At 34.7% G+C, this 23,264-nt stretch overlaps 1 protein-coding gene across 7 annotated transcripts in view; it reads right to left on the bottom strand.

The window, feature by feature from the left end:
• Positions 1-23,264, bottom strand: part of PICALM (phosphatidylinositol binding clathrin assembly protein) — a 103,261-nt gene that overhangs the window by 49,811 nt on the left and 30,186 nt on the right. For 6 of the 7 annotated variants that reach the window (XM_041730277.1, XM_041730274.1, XM_041730272.1 and 3 more), the window contains exons 2-6: positions 19,043-19,185; positions 15,446-15,521; positions 11,935-12,037; positions 4,642-4,735; positions 1,882-1,993 (exon numbers count right to left, since the gene is read on the bottom strand). In XM_041730277.1, coding sequence (XP_041586211.1) covers positions 1,882-1,993; positions 4,642-4,735; positions 11,935-12,037; positions 15,446-15,521; positions 19,043-19,185 — 528 coding nt within the window. The remainder of the gene's footprint in view (positions 1-1,881; positions 1,994-4,641; positions 4,736-11,934; positions 12,038-15,445; positions 15,522-19,042; positions 19,186-23,264) is intronic. The other variant, XM_041730276.1, reaches the window with a different exon arrangement.

Consider the following 23,264-nt stretch of genomic DNA (forward strand, 5'->3'; position numbering starts at 1 on the left):
TGAACACAAGCAGGGGGAGTGTCAGGGAGAGGGAGAAACAGGCTGTAGGAGCCTGATGCGGAACTCAATTCCAGCACCCTGGGATCATGACCTGAGCTGAAAGCAGATGCTTAATTAACTAACTGAGCCACCCGGGTGCCCAGATTTTTTTTTTTTTTAAGATTTTATTTGTTCATGAGAGACAGAGAGAGGCAGAGACATAGGAAGAGAGAGATGTAGGCTCCCTGTGGGGAGCCTCATTGTGGGACTTGATCACAGGACCCTGGGATCACAACCTGAGCCAAAGGTAGATGCTCGGGCAGCCCAGGAGGCTCTTAGCGCCACCTTCAGCCCAGGGCGTGATCCTGGAGACCCAGGAGTCCCGCGTCAGGTTCCCTGCATGGAGCCTGCTTCTCCCTCTGCCTGTATCTCTGCCTCTCTCTCTCTCTCTCTCTCTCTCTGTCTCCCATGAATAAATAAAATCTTAAAAAAAAAAAAAAAAAAAGGTAGATGCTCAACCACTGAGACACCCAGGAGCCCATATATTTTTTTCCATATTTCTAAAAATAATAAAACTGATAAGGAAAAAAGCACAGATATATCTAAAAACAAACTTCATCTAAGGGTGCCGCTCATTCGGTTGAGCATCAGGGCCTTGGCTTCAGCCCAGGTCATGAACTCAGGGCCCTGGGATAGAGCCCAGCATAGGGCTTCCTATTCAGTGGGCAGTCAGCTTGGGGATTCTTTCTCTCTCTCCTTCGTCCTTGGCCCCTCCTCCCGCTTATATGCTCGTTATCTCCAAAATGAATGAGTAAATCTTTAAAAAAAAAATTAGGGATCCCTGGGTGGCGCAGCGGTTTAGCGCCTGCCTTTGGCCCAGGGCGCGATCCTGGAGACCCGGGATCGAATCCCACGTCGGGTTCCCTGGTGCATGGAGCCTGCTTCTCCCTCTGCCTATGTCTCTGCCTCTCTCTCTCTCTCTCTCTCTCTCTCTGTGTGTGACTATAATAAATAAATAAAAATTTTTAAAAAATTAAAAACACAAAGTTCATTCAGCTGAACATTCTAGTTATAAAAAATATGGGGATCCCTGGGTGGCGCAGCGGTTTGGCGCCTGCCTTTGGCCCAGGGCGCGATCCTGGAGACCCGGGATCGAATCCCACGTCAGGCTCCCGGTGCATGGAGCCTGCTTCTCCCTCTGCCTATGTCTCTGCCTCTCTCTCTCTCTCTCTCTGTGACTATCGTAAAATAAAAAAATAAATTAAAAAAAAAAAATAAATAAATAAAAAATATGTATTTAATTACTTAACGTAGATAACCAGGTATAAAAATTTCTTCTCCAAATAAATTATTATAATTTATTGAAATATAATATCAATGAATATCCCAATGAGTGGTTACACAGCTCTAAGTAACAAGTCAGACAATATTATTTATCCATAGGACACAAGATAAAAAAATAAAATGTTGGGATGTCTGGGTGGCTCAGCAGTTAAGCATCTGCCTTCAACTCAGGGCGTGATCCTGGAGTCCCAGGATCGAGTCCCACATCAGGCTCCCTGTATGGAGCCTGCTTCTCCCTCTGCCTACGTCTCTGCCTTTCTCTCTGTGTCTCTCATGAATGAATGAATGAATGAATGAATGAATGAATAAAATGTTACTGAACTACAGCAATACTGGGGCACTTGGGAGGCTCAGTCAGTTATGCAACTACCTTCCACTCAGGTCATGATTCCAGGGTCCTAGAATCAAGCTCCACATCCGGCTACCTGTGCAGAGGGGAGTCTGCTTCTCCTTCTCCTTCTGCCCTCCCCCTGGCCTGTGCTCACTCGCTTGCTCTCTCTCAAAGAAATAGTAAAAAAAAAAACAACAAATAAACAAATAAACTATAGCAATATTTACCCAAGAGGTTAATAATTCCTTCATTATATGCTGCAAACAGTCTAATGGCATCTTTGAACAGGAGCATGAAGGCAGCATTTATTACCCCATTTGTAAGTTCATTACTATTAACCTGGGGAAAAATTAGAAAAAAAAAAAAGATGAGCTAATCTTATGTTTTAAATGACAATGACTTCCCTCAAATGAAAATACAGTAATTCAAATATTTAGGTGTATTAGAGAAAAAGATATTTATTCCTTGCAACCAGAGTTACATCCATATAGTATTAAAAAATCTGAAGAGTTTGGATTTATGTAAAAGGTACAAGCAAACAAAAATTCTGTAACATTCAATTTAATTCAGAAATAGTTCACAAAGAACAGAAATATCCTTTAACTTCTGAGATTCCTAGGCAATCACCTTAGCACAAAGCTAAGCTAGGTAGAAAAAATGTATTTTTTAATACACCTTTTCCCAATATTATAAACAAACTCACCTTCAAAATGGTTATGGTAATATTTCTATTTCATATGATTACGGGAGAACTGATGATATAGTAATTATAAATAGCACAGTACCTTACACATAAAGAATATTATTACTGAATTATGCTGTAGCAAAAAAAATAGCACCTATCAAGAATATAACAAATACCTTTAGTTTTATCTCAAGAAATGAATCAAAAGGATGAGCCAATTAACTTGTTTTTAGGTATAGAAAAAAAGGTAAGCACAAAACTGAATGGTAAATATCAAAACTGGTAAATATTTGCAAAATATCTAACAAGGCTGATTTCCATTGTAGGGAATCCCAATAATAAACTAAATGACAGACAATTCACAAAATAAATACTTATGATTAATAACATGTTGAAAAGACTTCACTTATCAGGAAAATTAACATATACGAAATTATTGAACTATCCTTTCTAGAGTACTAGACTAGTAGGTACAGAATAATCAAAACCAAGCTATTATTCAATGCCAAAAGGAGGAAGAAAAACAGGCACCATTTTACAAGTGACTGGGCTTAATCCTTTTGTAATGTAAGCAGGCAATATTTACTAAAAATTTAAATGTCTGGGATCCCTGGGTGGCGCAGCGGTTTGGCGCCTGCCTTTGGCGCCTGGAGACCCAGGATCGAGTCCCACATTGGGCTCCCGGTGCATGGAGCCTGCTTCTCCCTCTGCCTGTGTCTCTGCCTCTCTCTCTCTCTCTCTATCATTAAAAAAAAAAAAAAAAAAAAAAAAATTAAATGTCTGATCCACCAAATTATTTTTCTGGGCCTTAACTTTATAGAATTAGGTTTACAAATGTGTATATAAACATTAACACACAAATAGCATTTAGTACGTCCCCCTTCTGTTTTTTAATCATTTTCTGAATTTAAAAAATCAGAAAAACTCTAAATCTGTCAATTGGAATATCAGGTAAATTGTTACATGTAATTAAGGACAATAAAGACACAGAAAAAACACACACACAGTTTTATAAAAGTATTCATAACATATTAGGTGAAAAAGTTTCATGGTTGGACCCTCTCTCTAATAATAACCAAAATAAAGCTCAGTAGTTACATCAGTCCCCTATGTTTTCCACAGTAGGCATCAGCAAACATTTGTAAAGGACTTGAATGTAAGTATTTCAGATTTTGCAAGCCATATGGTCTCTGTCACAACTACTCAACTCCATTATTACATGGGAAAAGCATCCATTGACAATATGTAAGCCAACGAGACTGGCTATATCCTAACCACAGAAATTGAATTGAAATTTCATATAATTTTCACCTGTCAAAAATATTCTTTTTTTTTAAATTGTTTTCAACCATTTAAAAATGTAAAAATCATTCTTAGCTCACAAGCCATATAAAAACAGGCGGGAGAGACCATAGTTTAATAACCTGTTCTAGTCTATGAAGCATCTATAGAATTTATTTACTGAATGTTTGCTGAACATGCATTCTATGTGCCACACACTCGTTGACAATGGAGACACAGCAGAGAAAAAGCAAACCTGGTCCCTGTCCTCAAGTAATTTAAAGACTATCAGTTAATAGTATAAGTTAAAGGAAAAATCTATTTGAGCATGAAATTGTCACAGTTTTATTACTAACTTGCACTAATAAACTCTAAAATAAAATAGCTAAAGATAGATGCCCCCCAAAAGAATAGACTTGAAAATGCTATAACACCTAACATATTACAAATGACAAAGTTAGCAATTAGGTTTAAATAATGGCCATTAAAACAAAAATTCCAGGGAAGACAATGCTCTTCAGCAACACACACACACACACACACACACACACACACACACACACACACACACACATAGCAGGGTGTACAAGTGTACTTGAACTTCCTGGTATCTGTTAATAACTGACATGCTTTGAGTCCTACAATGCAGACAGAAGTGTAATATTAAATTGGCTATTCATGAAGAAAATCTGTATACATTTTTAAAACCTAAAAACCATTATCAAAGGAAGTAGATTTTCAGATCAATCCCTTCACCTCTCTATCACTTTCTTTAGCTTGTATACCTTTATAATTCTAGAGCTCAAGAAACACTAGCAAAGAAATGAGAGAAAATCTAAAAAAAAAGAATCATAAAAATACCAAGTAATCTGATTGGGGAATCACATTTATAGAAAATTCTGAGCCAAACAGAATATTAACATGAAAAAATTAGTTTATGAAAACTTGAGAATAAAGACTCTGACCAATTATATTTTTTAAATATTAAATTTTTATAAAAGCATTTGTACAATCAACTTACATTAAAATCAAGAAGGGCATCCATTTGATTTTGAATAATTGGTACAGTTTTTAGGAGTTTTTCTGTGTTCATTGTTCTCATAACACCATCAGCCCTGTTTTTTTAAAAAAAGAAATAATTGTTATTATATCTACATTTTTAAGCTCTCATCTGGTTCTCTATTTAAAGAGAACAAGCTGCTATGAAACATCACATTTTTGTCATTACTGAACCTGACACCTCAAGCAAAAGTCATACAGAAAAGACAAAAACAGGAAACGCTTTATATCCAACATCAAGGAGCTAAAAAAAAAGTGTAAAAACATGAGACATAAAAATAAAAGTGAGACTTATAGCATATTCTTCACATGAGGAAATATGATCCTCATACATGTAAGGGGCAGTTCTACAGATTTTTAATTGAAAAAAAAGAAGAAATCATTGGCCTCAAATCACTAAACAGGACATGATGGCGGCTGAACTCAAGTCATGTCAGCACTGCTTTATTTAAAGTATTTTATTTAATGACTCAAACAGCAATGACTTGTAAGCCATTAAAATATGTGATACTTAAAAGACATGTTTTTAAATAAAATATTGTTAAAATTTCCAAAAAGAATATTGCCTTAGATATTTCTAAAGATACAAGAAATAAATTAGCAGTATCAAAATAAACCAGGATTTTACAAAAGTGGTACCAAAAACACTAAGTAAGAGGTACACAATGAACATCAGGCTCCATATTAAGGGTTTGATATATGTTTTTCAAATCCTCACAAAAAAATCATATAGATACTTTTCCCATTTTATAGATGATGAAGTTCTAGGTTCATTGAGATTATATATGACTGTCTATGGTCAGAGAACTAATAGGTGGTAGGGCCATTATGTAAACCCAGGTGTATTAGACTCCAAAACAGTGTTGTTCATAATCTTTTGTTGTAATCACTTCCAACAGGTGTAGATTTTCTCTACCTACACTTAATTATAAATAGCCACTGTACCCTGGGCTACTACCCCTTCAATCACAACTCCAGATGCCAGAAAAACAACTAAGCTACGAAAATCAACAATACTGATTTTGCAAGACAAAAATGAGTTTAAAGAACACACACTGGGCTGCCTTAGGTAGACAACTATTACCATCTTTAGTTCAATAACTCTCTCCAGTAAGAAGTATTAACCCAGGGACAACAGTTTCCCCCACACGTCCTATTCCACTGGCTGCTGCAGTTTGGCATGAGGACACCACTTCCTTTCTACCATCGTTTTTTTATTCTCATACACCTCATTCTCATTTTATCAGTCATCATTAGTCTTTTATTTCTCCTTCCTCTCCTTGCTGAAATCATTTCTGACCTGCTGGTCCTTTCCTCTTTATCAGTTTTTCCTGGCTGAATCCTGACTCAGTTTTTCTTGGTTAATTTCAACACCTTCATGGTGTTGAAACATCTTGATCTCAAAGTCCCTGACTTTGAGAGTCCCTATTCCTATGGTCAAATCATGACCTTATTGCCCCCAGAAACCACATTATTCCTACCCCCCAACCACCAGTAAGAGAAATAGATAAAATTTAGACACTTTATCCTATGACAATAACCCTTTAAACTCCCAGTTGCTTTGGTCAAGTATCCCCATCACAAAAACTATTTGACTTCATCATAAACTTCATTGTATCAACCCCACCACTACTCTTCTCATTGACCCTTTTCATTTTTACTTCCTTCATCTAGCTTAGAATTCCACATTATCATTATTGTAATCACTGCCTTGCAAATACTCTCAACTCTCTTGCAGTAACTTGGCAATTTCACAATCCTGGCTAAGCAGTTAAGTGCTGGTAAAGAAAGCCACACAACAGAGCAAGCTAGTAAAACTCTAAAATTTCATTATCATCAACCCCAAATGAGGATTTGTCATTGCCAGCAATCTTCTTAGCCTTCCCCAGTGAATTCCTCTAAGTACTTTCAAACCTAATTCTCTCATCTGTCCTTCCTTGCCTCCCTACGCCCAACACACGAACTCTCAGCTCCTAACTCCCAAATATTTCATTCAGAAATAGAAAATGACAAAGAGAGGTTGTCTGGTCATCTCACCAACAAAGCTACATCTATCTGGACTGGTCGAACTCTCTCTCTTTCTGTGAAATATAAATACTAGTCACAAAGGTCCTCTGGATCCTACTCTGTAATAATCCTTTAGTTGTCCTCTTTTTCTCTAACACAGAACTGTCCAACAGAAGTATCTGCAATAGTGGAAATGTTCAATATATGCACCATTCAATATGGTCGCCACTAGCCACATGGGGCTATTGAGTATCCAAAATATGGCTGATGCAACTGAAGAAATGAATTTTGTATTTTACTTCACTTTAATCCATTTAAATTTAACTAGCCACATATGGTTAATAGCTACTGTATTGGACAGTGCAGCTCATTAATCTCACAAACATGCTGGCAAATGCACTATGATCTTTAAACATACACAATCCACTGAAGCATATTCCCATTCAGCTACCATATTTGTCTTTCAGAGCCAAACATACTTCTCAAAAAAAGTTCCACACTCACTTTTCATTCACTATTCAATTCTTTCCAATAAAAAACCCTTTCCAATCAACTCCAGTTAAAGTGCTCATGTTTAGATCATGCAGAATTTCCATAGTGCTTCTCCAATGGAATTTGTCTAACATTATCTGATCAGACTTCTCAGTATTTTCTTCACTATCACTTTTTCAGTCTCTTGTTGGCTCCTTGATCTCTAAAATACACATTTTGTATCTCAAGGTGTTCCTCTCGTTCTATACTTAACTCATTCCCAAGACAGAAATCCCCAAGATGCCAAAGACATACTTATACTCTTAGACCAGAACTCTGAAGTCCCAAGTTAGTATCTCACCTTGTACAAATCGCAGACATGTCAAAACTATTATTTCCAAAACTAAATCTTTAATTTTTTTTTACCACTATGCCCAACCCTATTCCACTCCAAAATCTTCCCAATAAAAGGTACCCATCTCCCCAGTGACTCATACCAGGAACCGTCAGGACAATTTTGATTCCTCCTTCTCCCACTAGCCCCTACATAATTTCTTTCCAAAGAACTTCAAATTTCTCAATTAAGAAAAATCGTAAGTTACCAAATTCTTATATTAGATTTTAAAAGACTTGAGTAATTGACAAACCCAAGTGCTTGAATATGATTCAGACGAAATACATGACAATTCATATTCCATGGAGAACACAAGTTTTATGACTTTTTAAATACATTATAATTAAATTCAGATACTTCCTTCTCAAATATGAAAACAATGGAATAAAGGCTGGTCATCCATATCCTTATTTACAGAAAATATCTGGATTATTCAGTCTTTTGCTTATTATATAACAGTATCTTGATACTTTGAACCAAACCAAGTTAGAATTGAAGATAATTCAAAATAAAGTAATACTATCAAGAAGTGAAATGGTAAACAAAAAGAAAATGTAGAGACTGATGTTTAACTGATGTTTAACAACCAACTGAAAAGATAAGTCTACAGGCAATTTACTGAATTCATTTTTTATAGAACCATTTTTAACATACTGTTTACAAATGATGTAGTTACCTTTTCAAAAACAGCTAAGCACCTACCATCTATGTTCAGACACTGTCATAAGTCCTGAAGATGTAACTATAACTAAGGTTATATTGCCTTGTGTTATAGAAAATCTAACAACAGAAATAAAATTTCCTCAAAGGAATAATGTTTGAGTGAATTCTTTAAGAATTATTAAGTATTTAACAAAATAACAAAAAAGAAGCTTTATAAAAGAAGGCAGTATATAGAGTCATTTAACCATTATGGGGCAATAATTCATTTTAATTTCTTAATATCATTTATTTCTATTAAAAATTACAGTTGATCTCCACCTCCCTTTTATACCAAGATATATATTCCAAATGAATCAAAGACTTAGACATGAAATACTGAATCCATAAATATATACGACGAAAACACGAATAGGTAATTGATCATTTAGGGTGTAGAAAAGCTCATCCTGAGCATCCTTAAAAAAAGTCATAAAAATACTTACAATTTTTATTATGTAAGATTTTAAAACTTTTAATAATGTTTTAAAAAGAGAGAAAAATATTTGTAACTCATGACAATTTATTTTCCTAATACACAAAAAGCTTGTTAGTGTTTGCCATGTGCTAAGCACTACATACAATATTTAATTCTCTCTACAATCTTTATAGACAAGTGCTAATAACATCACCATTTTACATTTTACAGATGAAATGATTCAGAGCTTAAGTCAAGGCTTCCCAATTGTGCCAGAGGAAACAGTACACATGGGTTATATATGAACCAAGAAGACATTAATCCCTAACCCTTCAGCCTCAAGAAGTGTTCTTAATTTAACCCACTGACCTGTACAAACAGTATCAGTTTATGTGCCACAATGCGGAAAAAATTAGCAAGCTAATGGACATGTAAATAAAGGATCCTTGTTCTTAGACATATACACTGAAGTATTATGGGATATAAAACTATAAAAAGGCATGAGGTATATAATCCACTCTCAAATGGTTCAGGAAAAAAAAAGTATATGCACATGCTAAGAATAATTAAGCAAATGTGAGAAAATATTAAAATCTGATGAATCTGACTAAAGTATATACAAGTTATCTATATTATTCCTACAGCATTTCTGGAAGTGAAATTATTTCAAAATAATGTTATTTTTAAAAAGTCAGCAAGCTGGCTGAAGTATGTTACTAAACTTCCTCAGCTAACTGGGGTGAAGCTAAAATTTAAACCTAGATTTATCTGACTAAACAACTTGTGAGCTCTTAACATTCAACATAATAGGAAAGAATAAAATACCCAATAGGGAAGGGGGCAAAAAAATATTGTAAAGCAATGAACAAAGCATGAATGGCATTTTAAGAGAGAAAGAGGTTCAATATCACCATTTACTGAATTAATTGCTCAATGTAAAATGAACACGAGATACCTTTCCGTAAGGATGAAAGAGTACAGTGAAAGAGGTATTTATAACTGTATTTAAGTCAAAATTTATTCTACAGGAAACTTAAGAGTATGACAATATGTAAACAAATGGTCAATGCATTGCTTTATTAAGAAATGAAAATAAATCAAAGGTACACCAAGAACATAAGCCTTTCAAAAAAAATGAAACAGATCTACAAGAAGAGATCCAGCTTGTTACATGATTTTCTATGTATCTTCATACATATATTTACTTCTGTTATAGATTGCATATATCCGGTTACATACACCAAAATATTAACATTTCCTACAAATTACAACATAGGTTGCTATACTGCCTCAATTTTAAAGCTTTTTAGTTTTGTAAACATAAAATTACTCTAATAAATAAAACTTTACTATTTACCACACAAATGCTCTCCAAAACTGAAAGAGTTCACTGAGGTTTAACTATGATATATAATAAATTTTAGTGCTGTCACACTCTCAACTGACACCCTAATGCCCTATATTTTTTTTCTTATGTATACAATCTGATACATATATATGTATGTATATGTATCTGTGTGTACTTGTCAATTTTGTGCTTCTTGGTTCACTCAGCTATGATTCCTTTGATTCATTTTCTTCTCCCTTTCAGAATAACTTCCTTTAAGTCAATAGTAAATATATTGTGCATAATCAACAGTTGTTCTCTGCCAAATAGTTTGCTCTATTAAGTAGAGTGCAGCAACTCGTCTTAATCTCAAAAGTAGCCTTTAGGATTAGGAAAAAAGTTATTATTTTAAAAATCTATTAATCTGAAATCTACAAATACCCTGAAGATTAGTTTTACTGATCACACTTTACAGTGAAATATTAATATAGACCCAAATGGAAAATGGTTCATTGGACAGAATATTGGAATTAAAAACCAGATTTGTAAGATGAACTCTTCAACTATCATCTTACAAACAACAAAATACTTAAATAAAGGAAACAAAATCTGTGAAATTTAGTTTTGCTAAGTTCCAAACTAATCACCTATTTATTTGGAATGGTGACATAGAATATCTAGGTTCAGTTTTAAAACGCTTAGGGACGCCTGGGTGACTCAGTAGGTTACACATCTGACCCTTGGTTTCAGCTCAGGTCATGACAGTCTCTGCATGGGATCAAGACACGTGTTAGGCTTCACGCTCAGCCTGGCTTCTGTTTGGGATTCTCTCCCTCTGTTCTCCCTCCCCCTCCACCCCTGCGTGGGTGTAGGCACACTCTCTCCCTCTCTCAAATAAAATCTTAAAAAAATAAAAAAGCTTAAATAACTAAGGGGTTATTTCTACATGCACTAAATTTTCCATTACAGTCTAGTAATTTAACATTTCAAGGGAACAATGTAAAGAAAACATTAACTGCTTAGATATCTGAGCAGCAGAGAAATTCAGAAAGGCATTCACCAAAATATTTCTGCAGAAGCTAAATTCCCCTCAGGGCAGTCCTTCAGAGCTTTAAGGGTCACCAATGTCCCTTACAAATGTCTCTAGTGGCTTTTTCCCGAGGTCTTCTCATATATCCTAAGAAAAACCTGGATACCAGACTGTATCAGGTAGCAATCCACACTACAAGAATGCTACAACTTGAATACATTTTGCTACGTGACAAAGGCCAGACTCAAAAGGCCACATAACACAGGATTTCATTTATATAAAATATCCAGAATAGGCAAATCCATAGAGACAGAGTGTAGATTTGTAGCTGCCAGGGTCTGAAGGAAAAAAGAAATGGGAAGTGACCACTAATGGGTATGAGGTTTCTTATAAGAATGATGAAAGAGTCTGGAATTAAACAGTGATGTGGCACAATTTTGTAAATATACTAAAACCCACTTATTTTAACTTTAAAAGGGTGAATTTTGGGATCCCTGGGTGGCGCAGCGGTTTGGCGCCTGCCTTTGGCCCAGGGCGCGATCCTGGAGACCCGGGATCGAATCCCACATCGGGCTCCCGGTGCATGGAGCCTGCTTCTCCCTCTGCCTCCCTCTCTCTCTCTCTCTCTCTCTCTCTATCATAAATAAAAATTAAAAAAAATAAAAATAAAAATAAAAGGGTGAATTTTATGTCATGTGAATTGTATCTCAATAAAACTATTATAAAATTAAAAAGAACTTTAAGAAAAATCCTAGCACAAAAAGCATATTATATACTTCAAAGAAAAATAAAATTCATCTTTTAAAACTGGCCTGACATTCCATAATTCAATCTACTAATTTCTATGGCTTACATTTTAAAATAGTCAAATCCATCAGATACCCAAAAAAAGGGGAAAGCTTAACTCACCCTCTTTTCACTTTTGTGAAATCAAATGCAACTTGTCTGTATGAAACTGCTTTTTCATTAAGATATCTACTATACCGCCTAATAAATGTAGACATGTCATATCCTGCAAGAAAAGAAACAGAAAATGTTTTCATAAATTATTAAAATACCAATTCATTTAGAAAACCAACTCATTTCATCCAACAGCCATAATATCTTGGCATCTCAGCTCAATCCAACAATATAAATTAGGTGACTAATAATGAACAGTATCACATTAAAATCTGTAAGACCTCACATGTTTTAAGTCAGGTAGTCATATGCGACTTTAACCCCCCCCCCCCTTAGAATTTCACTAAAATATTTCTATTCTACTTCTGATTAACATTCCTACTGGAATTAGAAAACCATGTTCTCTTAAACACTACTTGCTAAACCTCATAACCTCTTAATTCAAATTTAACTTCCTATGGAACCATATGCCCTCTTCAAATCATTAAGCAATTTTATAACTTTCATATTTATGAAATCTTCAGTTGTCTTTTATTTGAACCAAACTTACATATGCCAACCTTATAAAAAGTCCATAAAATTATTGTACAGTACAACGAAGGAAATGGCAATATGCAAGTTTAAGGTGCAACAAGAAACAACTATATTGGTATTTTCAATAAAACTTTCTCTAAGACTTTCTTTCATTATCATCATATTTGAAAACTTCAGCAACATAAGATCTAATCAATGTTATTTAAAAAGCAACCTATTTTAATTATTGCCTTGCTCAAGGAAGTCTATAAATTTTTACTACTCATTAAAAAGCAGGCCCATTTTATTTTAGCTCATCTTCATCTAACAAATTTCATTTATTTGATAATCTCTACAACTCTAAAAAGAAAATACCAAAAGAATAACAAAAATGTAAAGTGACTGGTTTTAACATCATTACCAATTCATTTATTCAGCAAATACTTTAAGTGTCTACAAAGTACTGCTGGAGAAAAATCAAAGGACAAAATAGAAAAAAAAAATGATTGCCCTCATATAACCTCATAACTACTACTATATTTTATAAGGTGTTACATACTCATATTCCCTAGCTCTTTTAGTTTATACTGTTTCCTTTAATCAACTCTACTCTATCCTCCTTCCTAGAAGAATACCTGCCATCTTTCAATCTCTGACACTTCCCCTGAACTGTTTCCACATTATTCTTATTCCATATTCAGTTTCTAGCTATTTGATGTACATAGTCCTAACTCACTAGACTAGAAGCTTATTTATATACACCCTGTATAATAACCCATATATATACACATATATATAATACACAGACTCCAACAAAATACATGATCAATCAAAATTACTTGTCAAAACCATTGAATTACATGCTTTTAATTACTGAGTTTTCTCCTTTATAATATCTAGAGTATGAGCTTCAAATAAAAGGCCTAAAAAATATTCTCTACATGAAAGGAATAAATGTCCTAAAACCTTATTACTAAAAGTGCTTAATTTGGGATGCCTGGGTGGCTCAGGTCATGGTCCCGCAGAGACCTCTGCCTGTGTCTCTACCTCTCTGTCTCTCATAAATAAATAAATAAAAATCTTAAAAAAAAAAAAAAAGGTGCTTAATTTCCATCTTAAGAAAGTAGAAAATCAGTAGCTAGTAAGACACCAAAAAAATCCTCATTTGGGCAAATGCATATACTCTGCTTTAGAGTAGTTTGTAAATCATTTCCCATAGACTTTTAACATTCAAGTGAAGTAAGAGGAAGCAAAAATAAAAATACAAGTAAGTAGAGTTTCCCCCACATCCAGTTTTATCTATTACATATTACTGTTTTCTATTTAAGGTTATTTTTTTGTTGTTGTTAAAGATTTTATTTATTCATTCATATGAGAGAGAGAGAGAGAGAGAGGCAGAGACACAGGCAGAGGGAGAAGCAGGCTCCATGCAGGGAGCCCGACATGGGACTCCATCCAGGGTCTCCAGGATCACGCCCTGGGCTAAAGGCGGCGCTAAATCGCTGGTCCACTGGGGCTGCCCTCTATTTAAGGTTTTATTTGAAAAAAATAAAAAATAAAAAAATAATAAGGTTTTACTTGGAAAAAAAAAGTTTTATTTGAAAAAGGTATTCCATTGCCTAATTTATTTTTAACTTCTTAGAGAACTATTTCTCTTACTAAAGTAAATTCAATCTTCTCACACTTGGCCCCGTATATAGATCACTGGCCTTCCAAAATCTCTGGAAGACGGGGTATTTAATTCATTCTAATTAATACTTTCATCTGCCCAAAGTGAACAAGTATTGAACTGGAGAGCCCCTGCCCCAAACACTGCTAGTTACTAAAATCCACTGATGTCACGTCCCCAAGACATAATTCATGTCCCTGTTAACTTTCTACCAGATGACCAGAACAATGACCAGAAAGTCTTAATGTCTTCAAGACTTTGTAACTCTAATCCAACTTGTACTGAGCTGTGGCACGTTCTTTATAACACACTCCCTCTCCCCTCCTCCCTCAAATAAAAAAACTCTGATGGTTTCTCACTGCCTTATAAAATCCCAACTCTTATCAAAATCTTCCATGTCTGAATTTGGGCCCAGCTTCTTGAGGGCTGCCACTGCATGTTCTGCAACATATCATCTGTAAATTCTATTCATATTCATTTGCTCTGTAAATCTTCAATATCCCATGCTCTTTCACATCTGTGTACATCTTATCTATCCTTGTCCTCATCCACCTTTCACAGCCTGGCACAAAATCTCCCTTTCTCCAAAGACATTTCCCAGATTGAGCTCTACTGCTGAATATTCCTTAGTCATCTGGTATGTATGTCCCTTATGATTTATTCTTAGAGCTAGTACTATACAATCATAATGGCCTAGTTCTGGAACTAAGTACAATAGATTCCTGTAAGACAGAATGTACATGGGGCACTACAACACCAGAATATAGCAACCTCAAGTTACTGAATTAAAAGTAAAATAAATGAAATAACACTGAGTATCAGTGGGCAATTCATCTGAATAATAAACCATACTTACCTTTGCTAATAGAATGTATGATATTCCCAGCTACATTTCTTAGGATAAAGCATAAAATAATAACACTGACAATGAAAGGTCATGCTTACATAGTGTTTCCTGTGTGCCAGGCATTATTGTAAGCACTTTACATTTTTGACAACCCTATAGGGAAGGTGCTATCATTACTACTGTCTTTATAGATGCAGAGAGGTGAAGTAACTTGCTCAAATTCATGCAGCTAGTAAGCAGCAGAGATGGGACTGAAACCCAGGCAGTTCAATTCCAGAATCCATGCTCTGAAACCACTATTTTACACTATTTCTGAGAGTTCTCAGTGTCAAGCATTGAAGTCTATCCTAATCTTCACATTAAGAGATAGTTTTTTCATCCCTACACCTTTCACTAAAATATAAGGTTCCTCCATAGTTAAAGGACAGAGTTCAACTCTGCACTAATTATCATACAGGGCTGATTTTCTATAATGAGTAAGTTGTCTTTACCTTGTAATCCACTTTTATCCAAAAAATTGCTTAAGTTAAACAACGTGTTTCTTGAAGCCAAATACTGAATAAAACGCTGGAAAACAAACAAATAATTATGTCAAATTAAGGTAATGCCATCCAACAAACTCTAACTTGAGAATTGGGGGCGGGGGGGTATTTAACACATTAAGCTTATCTAGCTTAAATTTCTCATCATGAGTCCCACTAACTAGGTTAAACAGAAATAAAAGCATAATCCATATATTTCACAACACACAGGAATTTATTAAAGCCTAATGCACATGGCTTTGGAATTAGAATCAAAATAAAAGGAAACAGGCATTTTTACCCTGGAATAGTAATTTTGGCTTTACTACAGCATATTAGGGCTATAGTTAATCACGCTAAAGTGGCATCTTTACTTTGAACAGCTACCTGGTGACCCAAATTTTTATGACCTTTTTGAAAACAAAATATTTATAAACATACAAGAGAACAATATTATAGACCTCCACTTACCGAGTGTCCAGATTAAGGAGACTGCCATATTTACTTTAGATCTTCTTATAGAAACAAAAGATTAAAAACTCTATTGAAACACACCTTCGATCTCATTCCTTCCCTCTTCAAAGGCAATCACTTTTCTGAAGTGGGTATCTATCATTCACACAATTTTTACAACTTCTCTCTCTCTCTCTCTCTCTCTCTCTCTCTATATATATATATATATATAACCTATAAACTACAAATTTTGTTTCCCATTTTAAATTTGGAGAAAAATTATACTATATTCTCTTCCAATGTACTTTTTAACTTTTTCCCAAGAATTATCCATTTAGTACACACAGATCTAATTCATTCATTTAAAATTATGTTCTAGTATTTCAATGACCTACTATATCATTATGTATCCATTTCTTTAAGGATGTTTAAGCTCTTTCCAATCTCACTATTATTAACAATGTTTCACAGGCATCTTTGTACTTGGTCTCCCTGGGCAAACACAGGAGAGTTTCTCATGATACAGACTTAGGGTTGAATTGTTTGATCAGCATGTATGCAAAGGTCATCTTCTCAAAATAACTGTCAAAATTTTCTCCAAAGTGCTTACCATAGAATACTACCTTAACTTCCCTTTACATACACTCTCTAAAATTGAGAACTAATTTCTTTCAATTTCATTTCTCCTTAAGATTTCCTTTTTTTTTTTTAACGTGTGCAGAGGCTTACTATCAATTAGGGTGTACACCATGAATCCTCTAATTCAATCTTGTTCACCTGCATTCACCCCAAACAAGCCAGGATTTTGAAAAACAGTTTGTAAACTGAAGACTCACCTTTCATCACTTATCCTTAAACAACTGGTTTATAAAAAGTGTTTAAGTATCCTAAGACAATATTAGACTCCATAATTTTCATAAGCTGTGATAATTCTTTATTGTAAGAAGCCTGCCCTGTGCATTATTATATGTTTAGAAGCATCCCTGGCCTCTATCTAGGGATGCCAAGAGTATCCTCATCATTTTTGACAAATGTTCCCTGACAGAGGCAGGACAGGGGATCACTTTCTTCCCTGCCCTATGATATTCTCATCACCACAGCATAGTAAAATCCCATGCATACTATCTCACAGACTAATAAACCTGCCAGTAAGAAAACCATCACATTTGTCTTAGCTTAAGGGAAATTAAACATATGTTTATCTAAAAACCACACAGAAGTGCTATCAAACTTTCTCCTCCTGTCAGTCAAATGTAAGGAATGACAGTCAACTTTCCATTTCTTTTCCTTTATCGAGGTTTTGCTTCTAATATTATCACTTTATATACAGTCTCCAAAAGCCACTGCTAACAGTTTTCCTCTTTATCTGGCATTCCAATTGGCTATATATGCAGCTTTTTCTTTTTAAAGAATAAACTATACTTTCTTTTTAAAAAGTGAAAAACACTTTAAACCTGAAATTCTTCAGAATGATCATGATCTTACATAAACACAGTCCCAATAAAACCAGAAACTATTACCCTAGTAAGATCAAAATGCTTCACATTAAAGCTAGTATATGCAAATATTCCTACTGACTCTATACATTGGTTATAATAAATTAGAAAGCAATTGAGTAACACATATCCTAAAAATGGTCATGTCTGTTGACTAAGCAATCATATTTCAGGTAACACTTCTAGAAATAACTTATAAAACTTAAATACTACCAATAAAGTCCCCAAATACCAATGTGGTGCTATTAACAATGAATAATCAGAAAGCTGAATTTCTACGAAAGGGGCAGTTAAAAAATAATGGAATATACAATCCATTAGAGATTGTCATTAAAAATGATAAATACAAAAATATCAACCATGGAAAACCTTATGGTGTGATGTTATATAAAAAAGCTAAATATAGGGGATCCCTGGGTGGCTCAGTGGTTGAGCATCAGCCTTGGGCCCAGGGCCTGATCCTGGAGACCCAGGATCAAGTCCCACATCAGGCTCCCTGCATGGAGCCTGCTTCTCCCTCTGCCTCTCTCTCTCTCTGTGTCTCTCTCATGAATAAATAAAATATTTTAAAAAAACTAAATATAATATCTTCTCTAAATTATGATTGTAGCCATGAAAAAAAAATCACTCCTGGACAAGGATCAGAAGGCAACACCAAAATATGCATGTAGTAATAAGATCTACTGCAATGAAAGAGTTGTAGGTGAATTCTTGGCTTTAATTCTGAACTCCAATGATGCTCTATGGATATTTGCCAAAGATGACAGCAGAGCTTTATCACTGAGAAGTCCAAAATGAGGAAAGTGATTGATGTCAGAAAGTCATGCTCTGAAGTCTATTATCAATAAAAGTCCTTCCCCATCTCTCCGGGAGTCATCTCTCAGCAATCAGTGGGCTGCATTTTTCTAAGGTGCGCACTAAACATGGATTTATTTAGTTGCATTCAACTATTAGCACAATTTTGCATGTTCCTTTTAACTCAATTTTGGAAGCATATAAGTATACTGGGCTAAGAAAACCATTTAAGGTAAGAACTCAAAAATCAGCTGCTAGGCTATCATGTTAAACGAGATGATTCTCTCTAAACATTAAAATGGAAAAGCTTATGCATCTTTTTGCCACCCTTTCTGGCAATGAAAACTTCAATGAAGGCTTCAAACACACCTCTCTGCTTAAGAAGGCACTCTTTCAACAGTCCCTCTTAGCAAATGTCATCTTAGCCTTCAATATAACAGTTTTTAAGTACGCAAAGTAGTTCCAGAGACAACTACATGAAATCAGACAGAAATCTGATGGAGTCATAATAAAGCAAAAGACAAACATGCGGTTTATACACAAGGCCTACAAAGACCAGTGCTGCTTACAGAACATACCTCTAGACATAAAACCCTGCTTCTTGATCCCATTATTATAAGTCCTCTGCTCTGACCCACTTTCTGCTTCCTAACTTATAGACCATCCTTTCTCAAATTGTAAAATCTACAATTTTATTTCTGCCTATTCACCTTGTTCTTTTAACCTTTATTATTTGGTTGTTGAAGTCATTCCTGAAATTTCAGCAGGAGAATCAAGCTCAATCATCAAACCAGTATGCTTGTTAATTAAAAATTTGGCTTACCTCATTTCCATATACCATCAAATGATGAGTTGTAATGAGCGATTTGAAGACCACCACCCAACTACTGTTAGTAGTTCTTTCAAATAAACTGTCTGCCAACTGTGGGATGTTCACATTCATCTCATTCGTGCACTGAATTAAGTCTATAATTAAAAAAAAAAAAGATTTACTATCTTTAATTTACTATTAAGGACAGACATGCATGCTGACAGTGGATCAATAATAGTCTGAAGAAGTTATTAAAAATCTATTAGGAGAACAACTGAGATCACTATAATCTACTGAGAAATAAACAAGATGTTGATTAGGATCACATAAATGATCAACAACAGAAAGTAAATCAAGCTTCCTCAAAGAGTAATTCAATCCTCAAGTATTTTATTTATCTCAAAAGCCTTGAAGAACTTTCAGCTCTCTTATTACTCATAAACCTTCAGAGCTACAATGCTAGGATTATTCATTCCTACCATTCAAAAGAAAACTTAAAAAAAAATCATACATATGGAAGGAAGCACGAACAAGCTGAAGGTAAACTACCTTTATTTTTTTTTTCAAACTACCCTTATCAATATTTTCCCTAAGCTACTGTCTTTGCACTTTTAAGAAGACAGAGCAGATATGTGGTTTGTGAGTAGGGAGGATCTCAGTTTGTTTATACAAAATTTTCATTCTTCTCTCCCTTCAGTTTTACTGAGTTAAGCTCACTTAGTTGGTATCAACTAGCTTAAACTAACAAACACAACTGGAAACAAACTGAAGTTTCTTGTTGCATAAATTTCTAAATAAGAAAGGACCCAGAAACTCTATATGCTATTACTCCAAAAACAGTTAAAACAATATAAGTTCCAATTTTATATTTTAAGTGGTAGAGCACTACTATAAATCGTCTAATGTACAATTGTTTCAGCACCTAAATGGGGGTGGGGGGGCTCTTAATAGACCCCAGAGTATTACCTCTAATTGCTTAAGAGATATTATTGGCAAATTCAATGAAGAAATACAAATCCAAATTAGAGAATACAATCCAATTTTGAGAATAGAGAAGAAATGCAATCCTATTTAGAGAATAGAGAAGAAATACAATCTAATTTAGAGAATAGAGAAGGCCTAGAAAATAGGTTTGATTTACTATTTAAAGTATGTATAAAAAATATCTCAGCTGTAACTATCATAAAGGGGAAAAAAATAAAGTTATTCACGACTCATAAACAGTTTGTCTTTTAATCTTCAGCATGTAATAATTAAATAAAAATTCAGGTGACCTAACCTGGCTTTGATCCCAAGAAAACACCAATGTAACTATGACCATTTATATACTTAAAATCTTTCAAAAATATCTGTTCTAATAGGTTCAATTATTATACAAAGTAACATCTGATAAGCAAATGAATTTTAGATAAGTAGTTATCCTAGCCAGAGTACTCATGGAACAGGGAATGATAGATACAAGGCTTTCAAGATTCATACTTGCAACAAAAACTGGATAGCACTTCCAATTTGGTGTGTATGGTTCAATTCCTGAGAGTAAAAAACAGAACTTGATTTCTGCCTTCTCTGTTCCTAAATAGTACTTCATACCTGTCCTACAGCACTAAATACATTATGTACATCTTATACCCAAAGTTAAAAGCTTTCTCAAAAAGTAACGTCTTGCTCCTTTTAAATCCTTTAAAACTTCAAACACATTGGTCAAGTTCTGAACTCAGAGGATGTTATATTCTTAGTTTCTTTTCTTCTCTATCTTGATATACTACATTTTTCTGTATCCTTCCAGAAATGGTTTTGATAAGCTATTCCATTCTTAAATAGTTACTTCCCCTTGATGGCATCAAGTCATTTTACTCTTCTCAGAATCTTACTTTTAGTTTTCAAAACTGAACATGTCATAAAATTTGTCACAATATTACCCCAAAGGTGCTCCTACATCTCTGTATTCATATACACTCCCTAGGTTCCATCAGTAACCAAGTCTCCTAAATCTCCAACAATTTTACCTGTTCCTCTCCATCCCATACCACTGCCAAAGCCAGAGTTTAAATTCTATTTATTTCTTAACTAGAGGGTGCCACTTCTCCTGGAAGTATTTAGAAATTGGGGAGGGAGATTAACACAATGAGAGATTTTACTGGCATTTAATACCAAGGATAAGGGAGATTGATTGTCTTGCAATGCAAAATCAGCACTTCACAATTTAAAACTGCTCTATCCATCAGGGAGCCTGGCTGGCTCAGTTGATAGAGCCCGTGACTCTTGATCTCAGGGTTGTAAGTTCAAGTCCCATGCTGGACGTAGAGCCTACTTTAAATAATTAATAAAGAAACACACAAACCTGCTCCACCCAAAACTGCTGGACTGCCCGGTTGCTTCTTATCTGATGATACCTGATTTGGGGTCTCGCCCACCTCATAACCCCAAACATTCTCTAAACCGACCACAGAATGATTTACAACATATTCAGTGCTTAACCTCAATGAAGTCCCTACTACTTAGATAACGTCCATTTCGTCCTTGTCAATATCCTCCCTTCTTCAATCTTAACTTCTAACACAGAACCACTTTCCATTGTTCTGACGTACCTTGCTGTTTCACACCTGCATCTTTACATTCTTGCTCATTCTTCAAAATGAATCAAATCTTCTCTTCACATACTAAGGTACCCTCCAGTCACTAAAGCTAGCACATAACTCTACATAATAGAACTATTCTACACTACAATTTTTTACATCTAAATCATTAGCTTCTAACTAGTTAGACCCTAAAGGAGACTGCAAACATTTTTGTGAATAATTTCCATATTCTTCATCACAGAGGAAGTAAACTACTACTACACCAGTCAGAAAGAGCTTGATCTTAAATGAAGCAAAAGGTATAGATTTTAGTTTCAATTACTGTAGTATTTTATGTTATATAAACCCTTTGTGATCAATTCTCTCTGCATCACTTTACTTCAGTTACAGACATCTCCTTTGTAATGCCTCCCACAAGCCAAGAACTCTTAACCCCAGGTTAACAGCACTTGCTGTTCTTTCTGCCTAGAATACTCTTTTCCCAGATATCTACATTTTTTGCTCCCACACTTTAATCTTATACTTTGCTCAAATGTCACCTTATCAGATGAATTCTTCTGAATAATTATACTAAGTAACAAAGCCTCAGGGCACTTGCCTGCCTCCAAACTCTCACTATCCATCCTTACTCACTTTGTCTGCAGAGCATGTACTACCTAACTCATCTTAAGCTGTTTCATGTTTTTCTCTCTCAATTAAAATGTAAGTTCCACCCACTCCTGACACCCCCCCCCCAAAAAAAAAAGTAAGTTCCATGTGGGCAAGGCTCTGTTTTGTTCTCTATTGTATCACCAAAGGCCCAGATACTGCCTTGTGTACAGTGGTCACTTACACTTTTTGAATAAATACATTTTAATAAGCATATGGACAGCCCTAGCATGACTTTTTAAATAAGCATCCAAAATGGTATTTTTTACATAGACTAAAACCAACAATTTCTATTTGCACAATCTTCTATTCCCAAAAGAAAAAACAAATCTGAGCCCATTACACGTGAAAATTTTCAAATTTCAAGTTAGAAAGGATATAACAAATAAAGGTTTTTATTATAATGCTTATGAAAACTATACTATACTCTAGAAATGACCACATAAAAAGTGAAAGTAATTCCAAAAACGAAAATACAGCACTTGACATTAAACAGGAAGAAGAAATAAGAATTCATGCTGAGATTATGAATCCACAGTAGACCAAATGCAAAACCAAAATTATATAAATATTCCTGGGAGAAGAAACACTGAATTGTTACACCAAATCTATAGAATATACTTCCCCTATAGTATTTTGCTCAAGCAGTACTCCAGGCAGTAATTTTTCCTCTGTACAATGTCTCTACTACAATAGTTTGAAAATACTTCCAAGTCTGAATTTCAACAAAACTGAGGAAGGAAAAGCTTTTCCCACCTCTGACTAACCAAAAGCAAATCATTCCAAATAAGAACCATGCATATCATGGGAATCATGATAGCTACTGCTTTTCCCATTCCCAGTACAGAAGACTTCAGTTCTTAAAAACCACCAACTTGGTATTAAATTTCCCTTACCAACCAAAAGGGTTCCAAATGGAAACACATATTTTTAGTTATTTACCTTAAGAATATAAAAAGTAAAATACCTTCTTAAATATTACACTATTAATAAATCCTAAACTCCAT

The sequence above is a fragment of the Vulpes lagopus genome, chromosome 15, assembly GCF_018345385.1.
Source record: "Vulpes lagopus strain Blue_001 chromosome 15, ASM1834538v1, whole genome shotgun sequence".
NCBI classification, from domain to species: domain Eukaryota; kingdom Metazoa; phylum Chordata; class Mammalia; order Carnivora; family Canidae; genus Vulpes; species Vulpes lagopus.